The sequence below is a fragment of the Orcinus orca genome, chromosome 1 (genome assembly GCF_937001465.1).
Source record: "Orcinus orca chromosome 1, mOrcOrc1.1, whole genome shotgun sequence".
Taxonomy (NCBI): Eukaryota; Metazoa; Chordata; class Mammalia; order Artiodactyla; family Delphinidae; genus Orcinus; species Orcinus orca.
In genome coordinates, this window is record NC_064559.1 from 170,992,393 (window position 1) to 171,005,651 (window position 13,259).

At 37.4% G+C, this 13,259-nt stretch overlaps 1 protein-coding gene across 3 annotated transcripts in view; it reads left to right on the forward strand.

Moving 5' to 3' along the window:
* Positions 1-13,259, forward strand: part of FAF1 (Fas associated factor 1) — a 490,154-nt gene that overhangs the window by 437,931 nt on the left and 38,964 nt on the right. For all 3 annotated transcript variants that reach the window (XM_049700116.1, XM_033435552.2, XM_012534460.3), the window contains 2 exons: positions 9,225-9,305; positions 10,372-10,449. In XM_049700116.1, coding sequence (XP_049556073.1) covers positions 9,225-9,305; positions 10,372-10,449 — 159 coding nt within the window. The remainder of the gene's footprint in view (positions 1-9,224; positions 9,306-10,371; positions 10,450-13,259) is intronic.

Genomic DNA, 13,259 nt, shown 5'->3' on the forward strand with positions numbered 1-13,259 from the left:
AGAAGATGAGGCCTTCTAAGTCATTCCTGATTCTATTAACAAAATGATCATTCCTTTCAGTCTGGAACCTTAGTCCATTTCAGAGCACTATCCCACCATGTGTTCTTCTATTTAATTCTCACAGCCCAGGTCACTCGAAAATAGAGCAAACTTAAGGGTTTGTCCTGGGCCCTCATACTAAAAAGCCTCTGTCCTCTGCAACTTAGAATGTGATTATGTGAAGGCAGACCAAACATTTATAGAATAAGCAAAGTAGGTTCACCAAATAAATAGACAGGAAAAATATATGTAGACAGAGAGATACCTTTATGAAATTTAATATTTCAGAAAAATCAAAGTAGTCTTAAGAAAAATTAGAATTTGGTCAGACTTCTGAATACACTTTAATATTGCTTTTCTTCTAAATTACATATGGTGCATAATCTCTGCTTAGGACCTCTGATGTTCTTTTTGGGCCCTGGGACATCTATCAGAACCCTGGTACATAGACTTGATAGGGTACAGCAGTCAGCTACGGAACAATGGGAAGATGCTTCAGAGACCTGAGACTCGTGTCCATATAATTATTCGTGAACCTTCCCCTGTTTACCCTCCTCTACCACTGCCAATTTACCTATCAAAAAATGATGCTGTTAATGAGGAATGATTTGCCCCAGGGCCTCCCCAGGCAGTCCTTGGAAGAAATTCAGAGAAGTTAAACTGTTCGGCCTGAGGTTACACATCTAGTTATTACAAGGAAGAGGATTAACATTACTAGGATGATGATGATGGTGATGATTATTAGGGTAACGTTTATCAAATGCCCATTGTGCTAGGTGATATGTATTCATCATTTCATTTCATCCTTCCAGTAATCCAACGAGGAGGTAGTTTTCCTGTTTTGGAGATAAAATTGTTCAGTGTTGAAAAGAGTTCAAAGAAGTTGCCCAAGGGCACAGAAATTAAGCGGCAGACCTAGAATTCAGACCAAGTTGAGTTGTTTGTGTTTGAAGCTGTACTTTTTCCCTGTACTGTTTTGCCATCAGGATGGAACAAGGACTAGAATCCAAGCTGTTTGGCTGGAAGATGAATGTCCTGGACACAGTACACCATGGAGGCGATGCTACCAGGCAGTACTTCTTTTGAAGGCCAATTTAACACATTTTTTCAAGCAGTGCCCTCATCATTTATACTTCAAGTATAAATATTCTTCTCCCTTTTTACACTGTAGAGTGCTTTGTTTTTATTTAGTTCTTAGCTCTGTAATTTGATACTTGGTTTATTTTTAGGCGAAATCCAGGTAACATAAAATGAACCATTTTACAATTACGTGGTGTTTTGTACATTCACAGTGTTGTGCAACTACTACCTCTATCTAGTTCCAAAATATTTTTATCACCCCCAAACCCATTAAGCAGTCACTCCCCCAACCCCCTCTGCCCCCCACCAACCTCTAGCAACCACTGTGCTTTCTGTCTCTGTGGATTTGCCTGTTCTCGATATTTCATACAAATGCTGTCATACAATATGTGACTTTTGTGTCTGGTTTTTTCACTTAGGTTCCTTCACATTGTAGCATATATCATTACTTCATTCTTTTTATGACTGAAATATATTCTATTGTATGGATATATCACATTTTGTTTATGCATTTGTTAATGGGCATTTGGACTGTTTCCACTTTTTGGCTGTTGTGAATAATGATAGGATGAACATTTGTGTACAGGTATCTATTTGAGTCCCTGTTTTCAGTTCTTTTGGGTATATAACTAGAAGTGGATCACTGGGTCATGTGGCAAATCTGTTTAACTTTCTGAGGAAGCACCGAACAGTTTTCACAGCGTCTGTACCATTTACATTCCAATCTGCAGGTTACAAGGATTCTCCACATCCTCGCCAACACTCATTTTTTCTCTTTTTAAAAATGATAGCCATCGTAGTGGATAAGGTGGTATTTCCTTGTGGTTTTGATTTACATTTCCCTAATAATGACTAATGTTGTTGAGCATCTTTTCATGTGCTTGTTGGCCATTTGTATATCTTCTTTGGAGAAATGTCTAATTCTGATACGTTAAAATATGAGATACTATTTAAATGTTTTGTAAACAAGATTATCAGAACATCCTGTGGCCTGAGAATTTTCAAAAATAAGATCTTAAATATCTGAACTCCAATTCTGTCCCAATTAGACCATAAGGTGGAGATCTGAAAAAAAAAGGGGGGCGTGCTTTTTACCTCCCAAATACTAAAGAAGAAATTGAGGCAGTCTTATATCTTTTTGGTGCCTAATGAATTAGCCCCTTCAGAATAATTTAATAACTAAAATCTCTGCTTCCTCTGTTCTCACACTGACCAGGTATTTACTTAGAAAATAAAATGATCAATTTAGCTTTAGAGGCAGGCTTTGAAAACTTGGCTTTAAATGATCAAATATTTGAATTATTTTACTTTTTTCTTTTTGACATCACTGAATCTACAAAATTGCTAGGGATTGGTTTATCTATTTTAGTGACTCAGGAAGAGTCAGTTAACTGTCCTCCCAGTTCAATTCAGTCCACATTTGTAGAATACCTACTATGTGCCAGGCACTGTGTCCAGTCATCACATGAAGAGTCCCCTGAAAAGAAATTTGTCACCCTTGCAGATTATGTTACAGAAAGAAGATAGTCATGGAATAATCTAGCACCCTACACAAGAGGATAATTTTCCTCAGTAGAGCTATTTTCTTATTCCCGTCCTGCCTATTATTATTTCTCTCAAGGCTTCTAGGTATGTTATAAATCTCAGAACCCAAATTAGGGTAATGGTAGCAAGAGGGAAGTAAAACAAGAGCATTTAGCTTGCAAAGGCTTTTGGCCTTTTTTGAGGTCCATGACAGTTCCTGGAGCAGATACCTTAGCTCCCTTTCCCTTTCTTTCTTCTTTTATGTATAGTCACCTCTTTTCTTTCCTCCTTCCCTCAATATATCTGAGGATTATATATGATAATAATGTAGTTAGAAGAATGCCTGGCATATAGGAAACATTCACTGAATGTTAACTGCTATTATTATCTATCAAGTGCCAACTTGGTAGTGTTCACTTATGCTGGAAATTCAAAAATTAATAAAACAGTATTCCTGCCCTCAGTGCTCAGTCTACTCTGAGAGAGAAATATGTAAATATATGATTAAATAATACAGTGTGAATTGAACACAGAAGTGAAACCATTCAACCCAGGGTGAGGTACCTGTGAATGCCTAGACACTTAAGTTGAGCCTGAAAGATGAGTGTGATTTTGCCGAAGGAGGAGTGGTGAAGAATTTTCCAGGCAAAGGATAAAGGATATGCAAAGGCAGAGAAACATGCAAAGGCTGGTCTGTTCAGGGAGCTGTGAGAGGGCTTGTATGGCTAGAGCATAGAGTATATGGAAGGGGGAAGTGGGTAATGAAGCTGATAAAGTAATTGAGGGCACCTGTGCTAGGAAATTTAGACTTTATCCTGAAGGTGTGGGGAAATCATTGAAGGTTAGGAAAGAGGAGTGTTATGATGTGATTTTCATTTTAGAAAGGTAATAAGTCTGACACTATGCTTTTTTTTTTTTTGCGGTACACGGGCCTCTCACTGTTGTGGCCTCTCCCGTTGCGGAGCACAGGCTCCAGACGCGCAGGCTCAGTGGCCATGGCTCACGGGCCCAGCTGCTCCACGGCATGTGGGATCTTCCCAGACCCGGGCACAAACCCGTGTCCCCTGCATCGGCAGGCAGACTCTCAACTACTGCGTCACCAGGGAGCCCTGACACTATGCTTTTAACAATAGAAATTTGATAACAGCAGGATATAACTACAAAATCTCCATAAAAATACCCCACCCAAATCATTTGTCCCTTTCTTTTAGATGAAATTTAAAACACTTTAAAGTAGGACTAGTTTAACATATGTCTTTCCTACAATATCTGGCCCAGTGATTACTCATAGTAGATGTTCAACAGAGTCATTGCCTAAAACTAAGCCAAGGTACCAAGTGGTGCAGAACAAAAAGTTCTATACCTAAGCCTCTAAGACAGATGATTAGTTCACATGTGTCTAGAGTTAGACATCATTCCTCCACATTTCCTAGATACCTGGAAACCTGTCCAAGTATGTAATTCTCTTGCATTCTTACATTTAATCAAATTATTTTTATCTATGATATGAACTCCCTTTCAAGACCTCTTATTGTTAGCCCATGTAAAATTTGAAATATGCTGCCACGAGACCTTTGACTGTAAACCTTTCATACTGATGTCGGAGCTAGTTTGTGGCTTCTGATTTTTTTGTATGTAATAAACAAATCAGTTACTCTTTCCATCTGAGCTTTTACTGAAGCTCCCCCTAGGCTTATGAACTTTAAAATCTCATTAGGATTTTATTCTCTACTTACCAGAAGTTAAAAATTAAAAAGACTGAAACCAACATTTATAATGATTTTAAAGGGTCAGCAGACATTTTCTGTGAAGTGTCAGATAGTAAATACTTTCTACTTTGGAAGCCATATACTCTCTGTCACAACTATTCAACTATGTCATTGTAGCACAGAAGTAGCCATAGATAATTCATGAACAAATAGGCATGGCTATATTCCAGTAAAACTTTATTTACAAAAATAGTCTACAGGCCAGCTTTGGCCCAAAGACCACAGTTTGCTGACCTGTGATTGAAAGTAAGCTTCCTCCACCTGTCTTATCTGTCTATCTTCAGGAAGGAATCCTGACTGGAGAAGTGGCCACAGAATGTAGTATTTAGATTCTATCAAACACCATTACATCATCTCTGTTGCATGCGTGTACACACACACACACACACACACACACACACATCCCAAAAAAATCTCCAGAGCATTTAGCTTGACTTTCCATGTAAAAAGGTAGGTCCTGGTCCTAGTATTTAACTATTTTTCTGCACCAGAGTGGATGAACTTTCCCCATTTATGGCTTTCCTGCAGGCAAAAATAACATCCCAACCACTTGTCACTTAAGCAGTATACATTACTTTTAAGCAAAGCTTCTTAAGCAGTGCTTTGCTAAATTAAATGTGCATAGGAATCACTTGGAGAATTTATTAAAATTCATATTCTGATTCAGTCAGTCTTGGGTGGAGCCTAAGATTCTACATTTCTGACAAGCTTCCAGTTGATTTCAGTGCTGCTTGTTCTTGGACCACACTTTTGTTAGCAAGGTTCTAAGTACTATTTCTGTTATTACAACCCAGTCATCCAAGGTCTTACCACTGGATCCACAGAATCAAGAGCTGGTCTTCTTCAGGTGAGGTGGCATTCAAAGCTGTGTTTGACTATGATGACTTCAGTCAATTTGTTTGTTTATTCAGTTTGGTAGTTTCTATAGAACTAGAGGTTACCATTTGAAATGGTCCTTGGCCGCTTATTCTTATCTTTCATCCATACTGGAAAATTCGAAAACATTATCTCTTTGAGTATTGCTCCATTCTTTATATTCCCTTCTAGGGTTCCTAGCAGATGCATGTTAGGCACTCTGATTATATCCTCCATGTCCACTTAACTTCTCTATTATACCTTATTTCTCTGTGTCTCTCCATGTTGCAATTTAGGTAGTTTCTTCAGATTACTTCCACTTTATTAATTCTCTCTTCACCTGTGTCCAAGCTGCTGTTTAATCCATACATTAATTTTTTCAGTATTATTAATCACTTATTTTCTAAAGCTATATTGAAGTATAATTATATAAACTGTACCTATATAAACTGTCCAATTTTAAAAAGTTTTGACATACGTATACACTAATAAAATCTTTACCACGATCAAAATAGTGAACATATCCATCACTCTCAAAAGTTTCCTCATGAACCTTGTAATCCCTTTCTTCTGCCTCTACCTCCCAACCATTCAAGTCCCATGCACCCACTGATCTTTCTGTCACTATAGATTTATTTGCATTTTCTCAAGTTTTATGAAAAATTGAATCATACAGTATATACTCTTTAGTCTGACTTCTTTCACTCAGCATAATTATTTTGAGGTTAATCTGTGCTGTGGCATGTATCAGTAATTCATTCCTTTTAATTGCTGAGTAGTACTCTGTTGTGTGGACATACAGCAATTTTACAAATTTTTTTTGATTCTAGTAATATTTTTTTAATAGAAGCAGAATTCACATAGCATACAGTTAATTATTATAATGTGCATTATTCAGTGACATTCTGTGTATTCACAATGTTGTGCAGCCAGCATCTAGCAATATTAACAATGCTACATTTAAGAATAATTTAACATTTGCATTACAATTTTTTGCATGAGTGCCTTTTTAAAAACAAGTTAAAGAAAATACAGCAAACAGCTCAGATTACACAATATTGTTCTTTCAGATTAGCTCATCTCTCTCTCTCTCTCTCTATTAAACTGTGGCCTGCCTCTATAACCCCACTACTAGTGTGATGCCTAAAGTAAAATTGGTGCTTATTGAATATTTGTGAGAAGGAAAGGAGGGAAGAGAAATAGAAGAGAGAGAAGTGGGGAGGGAAGGAAGGAAGTTAGCTGGTTCAAGAAGTCCTCTCACAACAGGTGCCACATTTTGTGGCAGGGATCCCTGTATTTAATGGCCTTTCGTATCTGCAACAGTCTGTTTTAAAACAGAGCTGTTTACTTAGAATGCTTTTATTACAAACTGTATTTGTGCTCAGAGAGGGCTTCCAGCTGTGGTAGCTTTTAGAAGGTCCCTTTGTGTGTGTACATAGTGTCATAATGGGTCATTTCTGCCCAGCCAGTCAATTTCATTGACTCAGATAGGGCCACTTTATGAATGAGCTATATCATTTTCCTCCTTAATTTTTACTCTAGACAATGAATGTTTTATGCCTGGAAAGACGGTTCATTTATTCAACAGATGCTTATTAAATACCTCCCAAAAGCTAGGCATTGTGTGAAACACTTGGAATACAGAGGTATGTAATATAGACAAGATCCCTGCCTTTATGGTGCTTACAGTGTCATGGGGGACTCTCACATTAAATAAATAATCATATGATAATTGATACAATTGTGATAAACATTTTAAAGGGAAAGGACAGAATGCTACAAGAGAAATCTAAACTAATTTGAAAAGGTGGAGTCATGAAAGTATGTTACAATTAAAATCCTAAGCATCTTAAATATTTCCCTACTTGAAATGTAAAAAGATAAGATTACTCCCATAGGTTGTTGATAATATTAGGAATATCTAAATTTGGAAAGATAGAGTTGTTCAGAGAGGCACAGTTTCCTTAAAAATTCAATTCTTTAATTTAATAAATGACTGAAAAGGGAGACAGTGTTTACCCAAGAACACACAGCTTGCTACTAGCAGGGCTAGGAGTTGAACACAGGTCTTCTAATCTCCTCATTACCTCTCCTTGGTGACATAAAAAAATGAAGACATTATACATCAACTATAGATCAGCCATGGCCAAATGAACTATTAAGTGTCCAGTCTGTACAAGCTTGTATATTGAGTGGGCAAAGGTGCTTACAGAGTAAATGCAAATGCAAATATAAAGAAAAACATACAGAATATGTCCTATCAGGCTGATTGTATCTGGTCATAGTAAAACTGTAGTATATAGACCAAAGTAGGAAATACCCAGTTGGAATCAGTGAAAATATCTTTAAAGGAAGATGCTTCTGTTGCTTTAAAATAAAAATACTAATAGCTAAGTACGTCTCCAAGTAGGAGTTTTTAAAACCTGTTTTTATTCATGTGTCATATTACATGACACGTAAATTATCCTGACTACTTTGCAGCCTAAGTGGTCTCTCAGGTTAAACATTGTTCCTGATATTTTGCCCCAACATATAATTTCTCTGGCATACTCTTTTATCACAGATGGTATAGCAATTAGCTTCAGGCCAACAACATCTAATTTTTCCTAATTTTTTATTTGAAAGATTAGGAATCAATGAAATGCTACTATTTATACCAGAGATTGTGGACTTAATGGAATCATTGAAACCAAAAGGAGTATGAGGCTTCAAGGAGAAGGCCAGTCTTGAATAGATATCAGAGGGAGTACCTAAGACAGTGCTGAGCATACACTCAGCCTGAGCAAGCATATATTGAACTGAGGAGACAAAAAGAAAGAATTAAGTTAAACTATATGAAATTTCCATTTTTATAGGTCAAAACCAGTCAGATATCGGTAACTTATGTATGATTCAGCCTACTGTGCAAAATGACCAGAAAGGGGGCTTCCCTGGTGGCGCAGTGGTTGAGAGACCGCCTGCCGATGCAGGGGACACGGGTTCATGCCCCGGTCCGGGAGGATCCCACATGCCACGGAGCGGCTGGGCCCGTGAGCCATGGCCGCTGAGCCTGTGCGTCCGGAGCCTGTGCTCCGCAACGGGAGAGGCCACAACAGGGAGAGGCCCGCGTACCGCAAAAAAAAAAAAAAAAAATGACCAGAAAGGGAACCTATACTCTAATGTCAACAGGTGTGGGTATTTATTAAATTTAAGGACATGTATATTGGCTATACTCCAGAATTTAACAAATAAGAAATTCTGGTAGTTGAATTAACTTTTAATTTTATATGAAATCACAATTTAAATGTACACAGATGGCATAATCACTTCAGACACTAAAAATATTCTAAAAGATCTTCAACTTAGATAACTTACATTATCCACACTTCATGAGTGTGAATGTTGTGGGGATATACTTATTTGATAACCAAGCTTTAGTGGTGTGATATGGACTAAAGTTAAGCAGGGTATTGTGCTTTCAGCCTCTTTCTGTGCTGACCAGATTACTTCCTAGTCCTTTCCTCTCTCCCAGTCCTTAGTCCCAGTGCTGATAATCTCCAAGTTTATCTTAGAAAAATCAGGAGTAAAGGAGAAGGGAACTAATCAGTGAAAATGAACTAAATGTCAGGTACTTTGCTAGACAGTTTATATATCATTGCATTCAATTCTCACAACCCTATGAGACAAATGTTATTTCTTTTTTACAGTTGAGGAAACTGAGACCTAAAGAGATTAAATAACTTGCCCAAGGTCACACAATTTGTAAGTGGTAGACTAGGCTTCAAACATTCTTATTTTCACTATCTACTGTGCTACTCACCTTATTATTTGTTAGCTTATTTATATTGTACACTTTAAAAGTGTCTTGTTTAATTATAATAAATTTACACAGGAGTAAGACAAGGGGATTATTATTGTTGTTTTCTTTAAAAACAGTAATGTGGTAAAATGCCTTTGAATATTTTCCTTTCTTTTAAGGACGAACGAGAAGCCAGAGAAAATGTGAAGAGAGAACAAGACGAGGCCTATCGCCTTTCACTTGAGGCTGACAGAGCAAAGGTAGGTTTGGTCAGGGGACTTCTGGGATAAAGAACTCAATCCTAAATAGTCTTTCATTATTTAAATGCCAGCCCTTTAATCATTTTGAAACCTAAGAGAGTTGGGTTTGCAGTGGAGAAAGCTAGTTTCAATTAACAGAAAGAATATAATTCTACCTCAGGTTCTTAAAGCATGGTTCATTTGACAAGATAAATTTTTTCAGGAATCATGAGAAGTGAAAACAAAAATGGGCCTAGTGTTTACTTCATTTGTTTTTAATCAGTCTGTGGTAAAATCTAGCAATGTTTAAAGAGCTCTTCAGGTGATTTTAATGTGCAGTCAGGGTTGAGAACCACTGACTTATTTAATGCTTCTTGAGCATTAAATGCTTCTGTACTGGGCATTGAAGGAGAGGAAAATGAATAAGCCACTCTTTCTGCCTTCAAAAGAAGGCTCACATTGTGCTGCAGAGTAGATTCAGTCAAGAGCACAGATAGCTGGAACACTTAGGCAAGGATCCTAAATGTTGTAAGGGAAGCACTGAGTTCTGTGAGAGTTCAATGAACAGGATTTTCAGTGGAAAGTTTTTTCCAGCTTTTTTCGAGAGCCAAGAAATGGGAATGTACTAGGCAGGGTTTCATAGAAGAGATTGTATATTTGAACTGGATAGAGAAAGGGGGGTAGGAGAGGAAGTAATGTGTGCTAGCAACAAGGAGCCAGAAAGCATGGGTTCAAGATAGAGGCTGATGTGAATAGAGTTTTGATATTTGGGTACAGGGGAGGTGGCAGAAAAGACAAGAAATGAAGACCAGAGAAAGGTCTGAAGGATCTTGAATGCTACACTACCCAGAGCTACCTAAATGTTTGAATAGGAACCCACCATGATCTTAGAGGTATGCTTTGTTGTTGCTTTTATTTCCATCCTTGTTCCAGAGAGATACACTTTCATTACCACAGTGTACCTCTGGGCCATGCTGAAAATGAACTTTTTTTCTTTTCTTTTTCTTTCTCTTTTATTTCTTTTCTTTTTTAAAAAAAGTAGGCCAGTGTTTATTAAGTGTTGGATTCCTTTCTCTTTTATCAACAGAGGGAAGCTCATGAGAGAGAGATGGCAGAACAGTTTCGTTTGGAACAGATTCGCAAAGAACAAGAAGAGGAACGTGAGGTAGAGCATAATTTTTAGAAAAGTTATTCAAATGCTAGGTCTATTTCCATTGCATTTGATACTAAGGATGTTAATATTTCCTACAACTTACTTCTTTCCACTTTTCCCAGATTCATTTTGATATGGAAGAGTAATTTTCTTTAGAAGAATCATTCCCAATCTATTGTGTTGAACTCTTAGAAAACTTGAACTTGTACTAGATTCATGGTTTTCTATTCTTTCCAATTCCTCTCCCCTTTCTTGCCTGACAAATATTCCCATCCTTCCTAAATATTGTCTCACCCAAAAAACACAAAGACTGTATTTTCTCCCCTTTTCCCAGGCTTTACTTTACCCACCAAAAGACACTGGGAGTTACTTCTGCAACATCTTTCACTGGGCCCCTATATGTGAGAAATCCATTTAGCTTGGCTGATTTTTTTCCACCCTGAGTTCAGGTCATGTCTGTGACAATATAGAGAATTTTTTCATTCACTCATTTGGCAAATATTTTTTTGACTACTTAGTGTGTGTCCAAAATCTGTTAGGAAGTAAGGGATACAGATGTGGGCCCTCTGCTCCAGGAGTTCATAGTCTTGTAAAAATAGAATTACATACTATATATAAAAGTCATTATAGAGATTTACCTAAACTGCAATGGGAAAAAAGAGAAAGGGTGTCAAATGACTTCCTAGGATGACTCACAAAAAACGGCTTTTAGAACTTTTTTCTAGACATAGGATTAATGGCAAAATTCACTTATAAATAGAGGAAGCCATCTAACAAGTGATAGAAAGACCTGGAGGGCCCTAACTTGGGCTGATGAAAACTTCATTAGTCATCACTCCTGGTCAGAGGATGCCACCTCGTAACTTATTCAACAAATTTTTTTAATTAAAGTATAGTTGGTTTACAATGTTGTGCTAGTTTCAGGTGTACAGCAAAGTTATTCAGATATATATATATATTATATATATATATGCTATACAGTAAATCCTTGTTGTTTATTTTATACATAGTAGGGTATGTCTGTTAATCCCATACTCCTAATTTATCCCTCCCCACCTCTAACCCCCTATGGTAACCATAATATTTGTCTTTCTTGGTCTGACTTACTTCACTTAGTATGATCATCTTTAGGTCTATCCATGTTGCTGCAAATGGCAATATTTCATTCTTTTTTATGGCTGAGTAATATTCCATTGTATATATGTAGCACATATTTTTTATCCATTCATCTGTTGATGGACACTTAAGTTGCTTCCATGACTTGGCTGTTGTAAATAGTGCTGCTATGAGCATTGGGGTGCATGTATCTTTTCAAATTAGAGTTTTCGTCTTTTCCAGATATATACCCAGGAGTAGGATTGCTAGATCATATGGTAGTTCTAGTTTTAGTTTTTTAAGAAACCTCCATACTGTTCTCCATAATGGCTGCACCAATTTACATTCCCACTCTCCCAGTGTAGGAGAGTTCCCTTTTCTCTAAACCCTCTCCAGTATCAGTAAATGATTTTTGAGCAAGAACTATGCTAGGCACTGAAAGAGAAACAAAGGATAGTAAGACATTTTCTGCCTGCAAAGAGAGATTACATCTTGTAGGGAAGATACAACGTGTCTACAAGTAACAGCAAATCAAGGAAAAACGTGCTAAATAACATAACAGAAATAGAAGCAAAATACTTAGAGTTCAGGGGCAAAGTAAAAATCTTTCACAGCTTTTGGAATTCAGTCAACACTACAGAAGAACTGATATTTGAACCAGGTCTTGAGAGATGTGTAAGATTTCACTGTTTGGAAATCAGAGTTTATTCATGTTCAAACACCTATCAAGTGCCTATCACACAAGTACGAAATACTATGCCTGACAAACTCTAGTATCTGTCCATGCTGAGGACTCTCAGTAATGGAAGGTAGAAAATATTTTGTTGAACATCTTCTGTGTATCAACTACTCTGCTACCTGCTTTACCTATGTTTACTCATTGACCATTAAAACAAGCTACAAGGGAAGAGATTTCTCTTTTTTTTTTTTAATTATTTTTATTTATTTATTTTTGGCTGTGTTGGGTCTTCGTTGCTGTGCACGGGCTTTCTCTAGTTGCAGCAGGCAGGGGCTACTCTTCGTTGCAGTGTGCAGGCTTCTCATTGCTGTGGCTTCTCTTGTTGTGGAGCACAAGCTCTAGGTGCACGGGCTTCAGTAGTTGTGGCTCGGGCTTTAAAGCGCAGGCTCACTAGTTGTGGCGCAGGGGCTTAGTTGCTCCGCAGCATGGGGGATCTTCCCGGACCAGGGCTCAAACCCATGTCCCCTGCATTGGCAGGTGGATTCTTAACCACTGCGCCACCAGGGAAGACCCAGTTAACTTATTTTTATTTTCCTTTTGAATGATATAAGAATTTTAAGGCTATGAATTTCCTCTGAGCACTGCTTTAAATGAATCCCAGAGATTCCAATATGAATATGAAATTTCAACAATTGTTTTCTAAATATTCTGTAGTTTTTATTATATTTCCCCTTTTACCTGAGAGTTGTTTAATAGGGTTTTTGTTGTTGTTTTTTTCTCCAAAGGGAGTGTCACCAACTTTGAAAATTGTGTTGAGATTTTAGAGAACATATATCCCAATTTCTCTCACTCATGTTAATTGGGGGAAATTTTTGTTTTCCCTATTGATGAAAATTGGGAACATGGAAATGTGAAAGTAACCAGGAACACAATATAACTGTGAAGCTGCGCATGCTAATACCAGGCTTACATGTCTAAGGAACCTGCCACAGTTCTAGGAACAAAAAGGTTTTAGTGAATTTCTGCCACAGGCAGGGACATCAGAGAT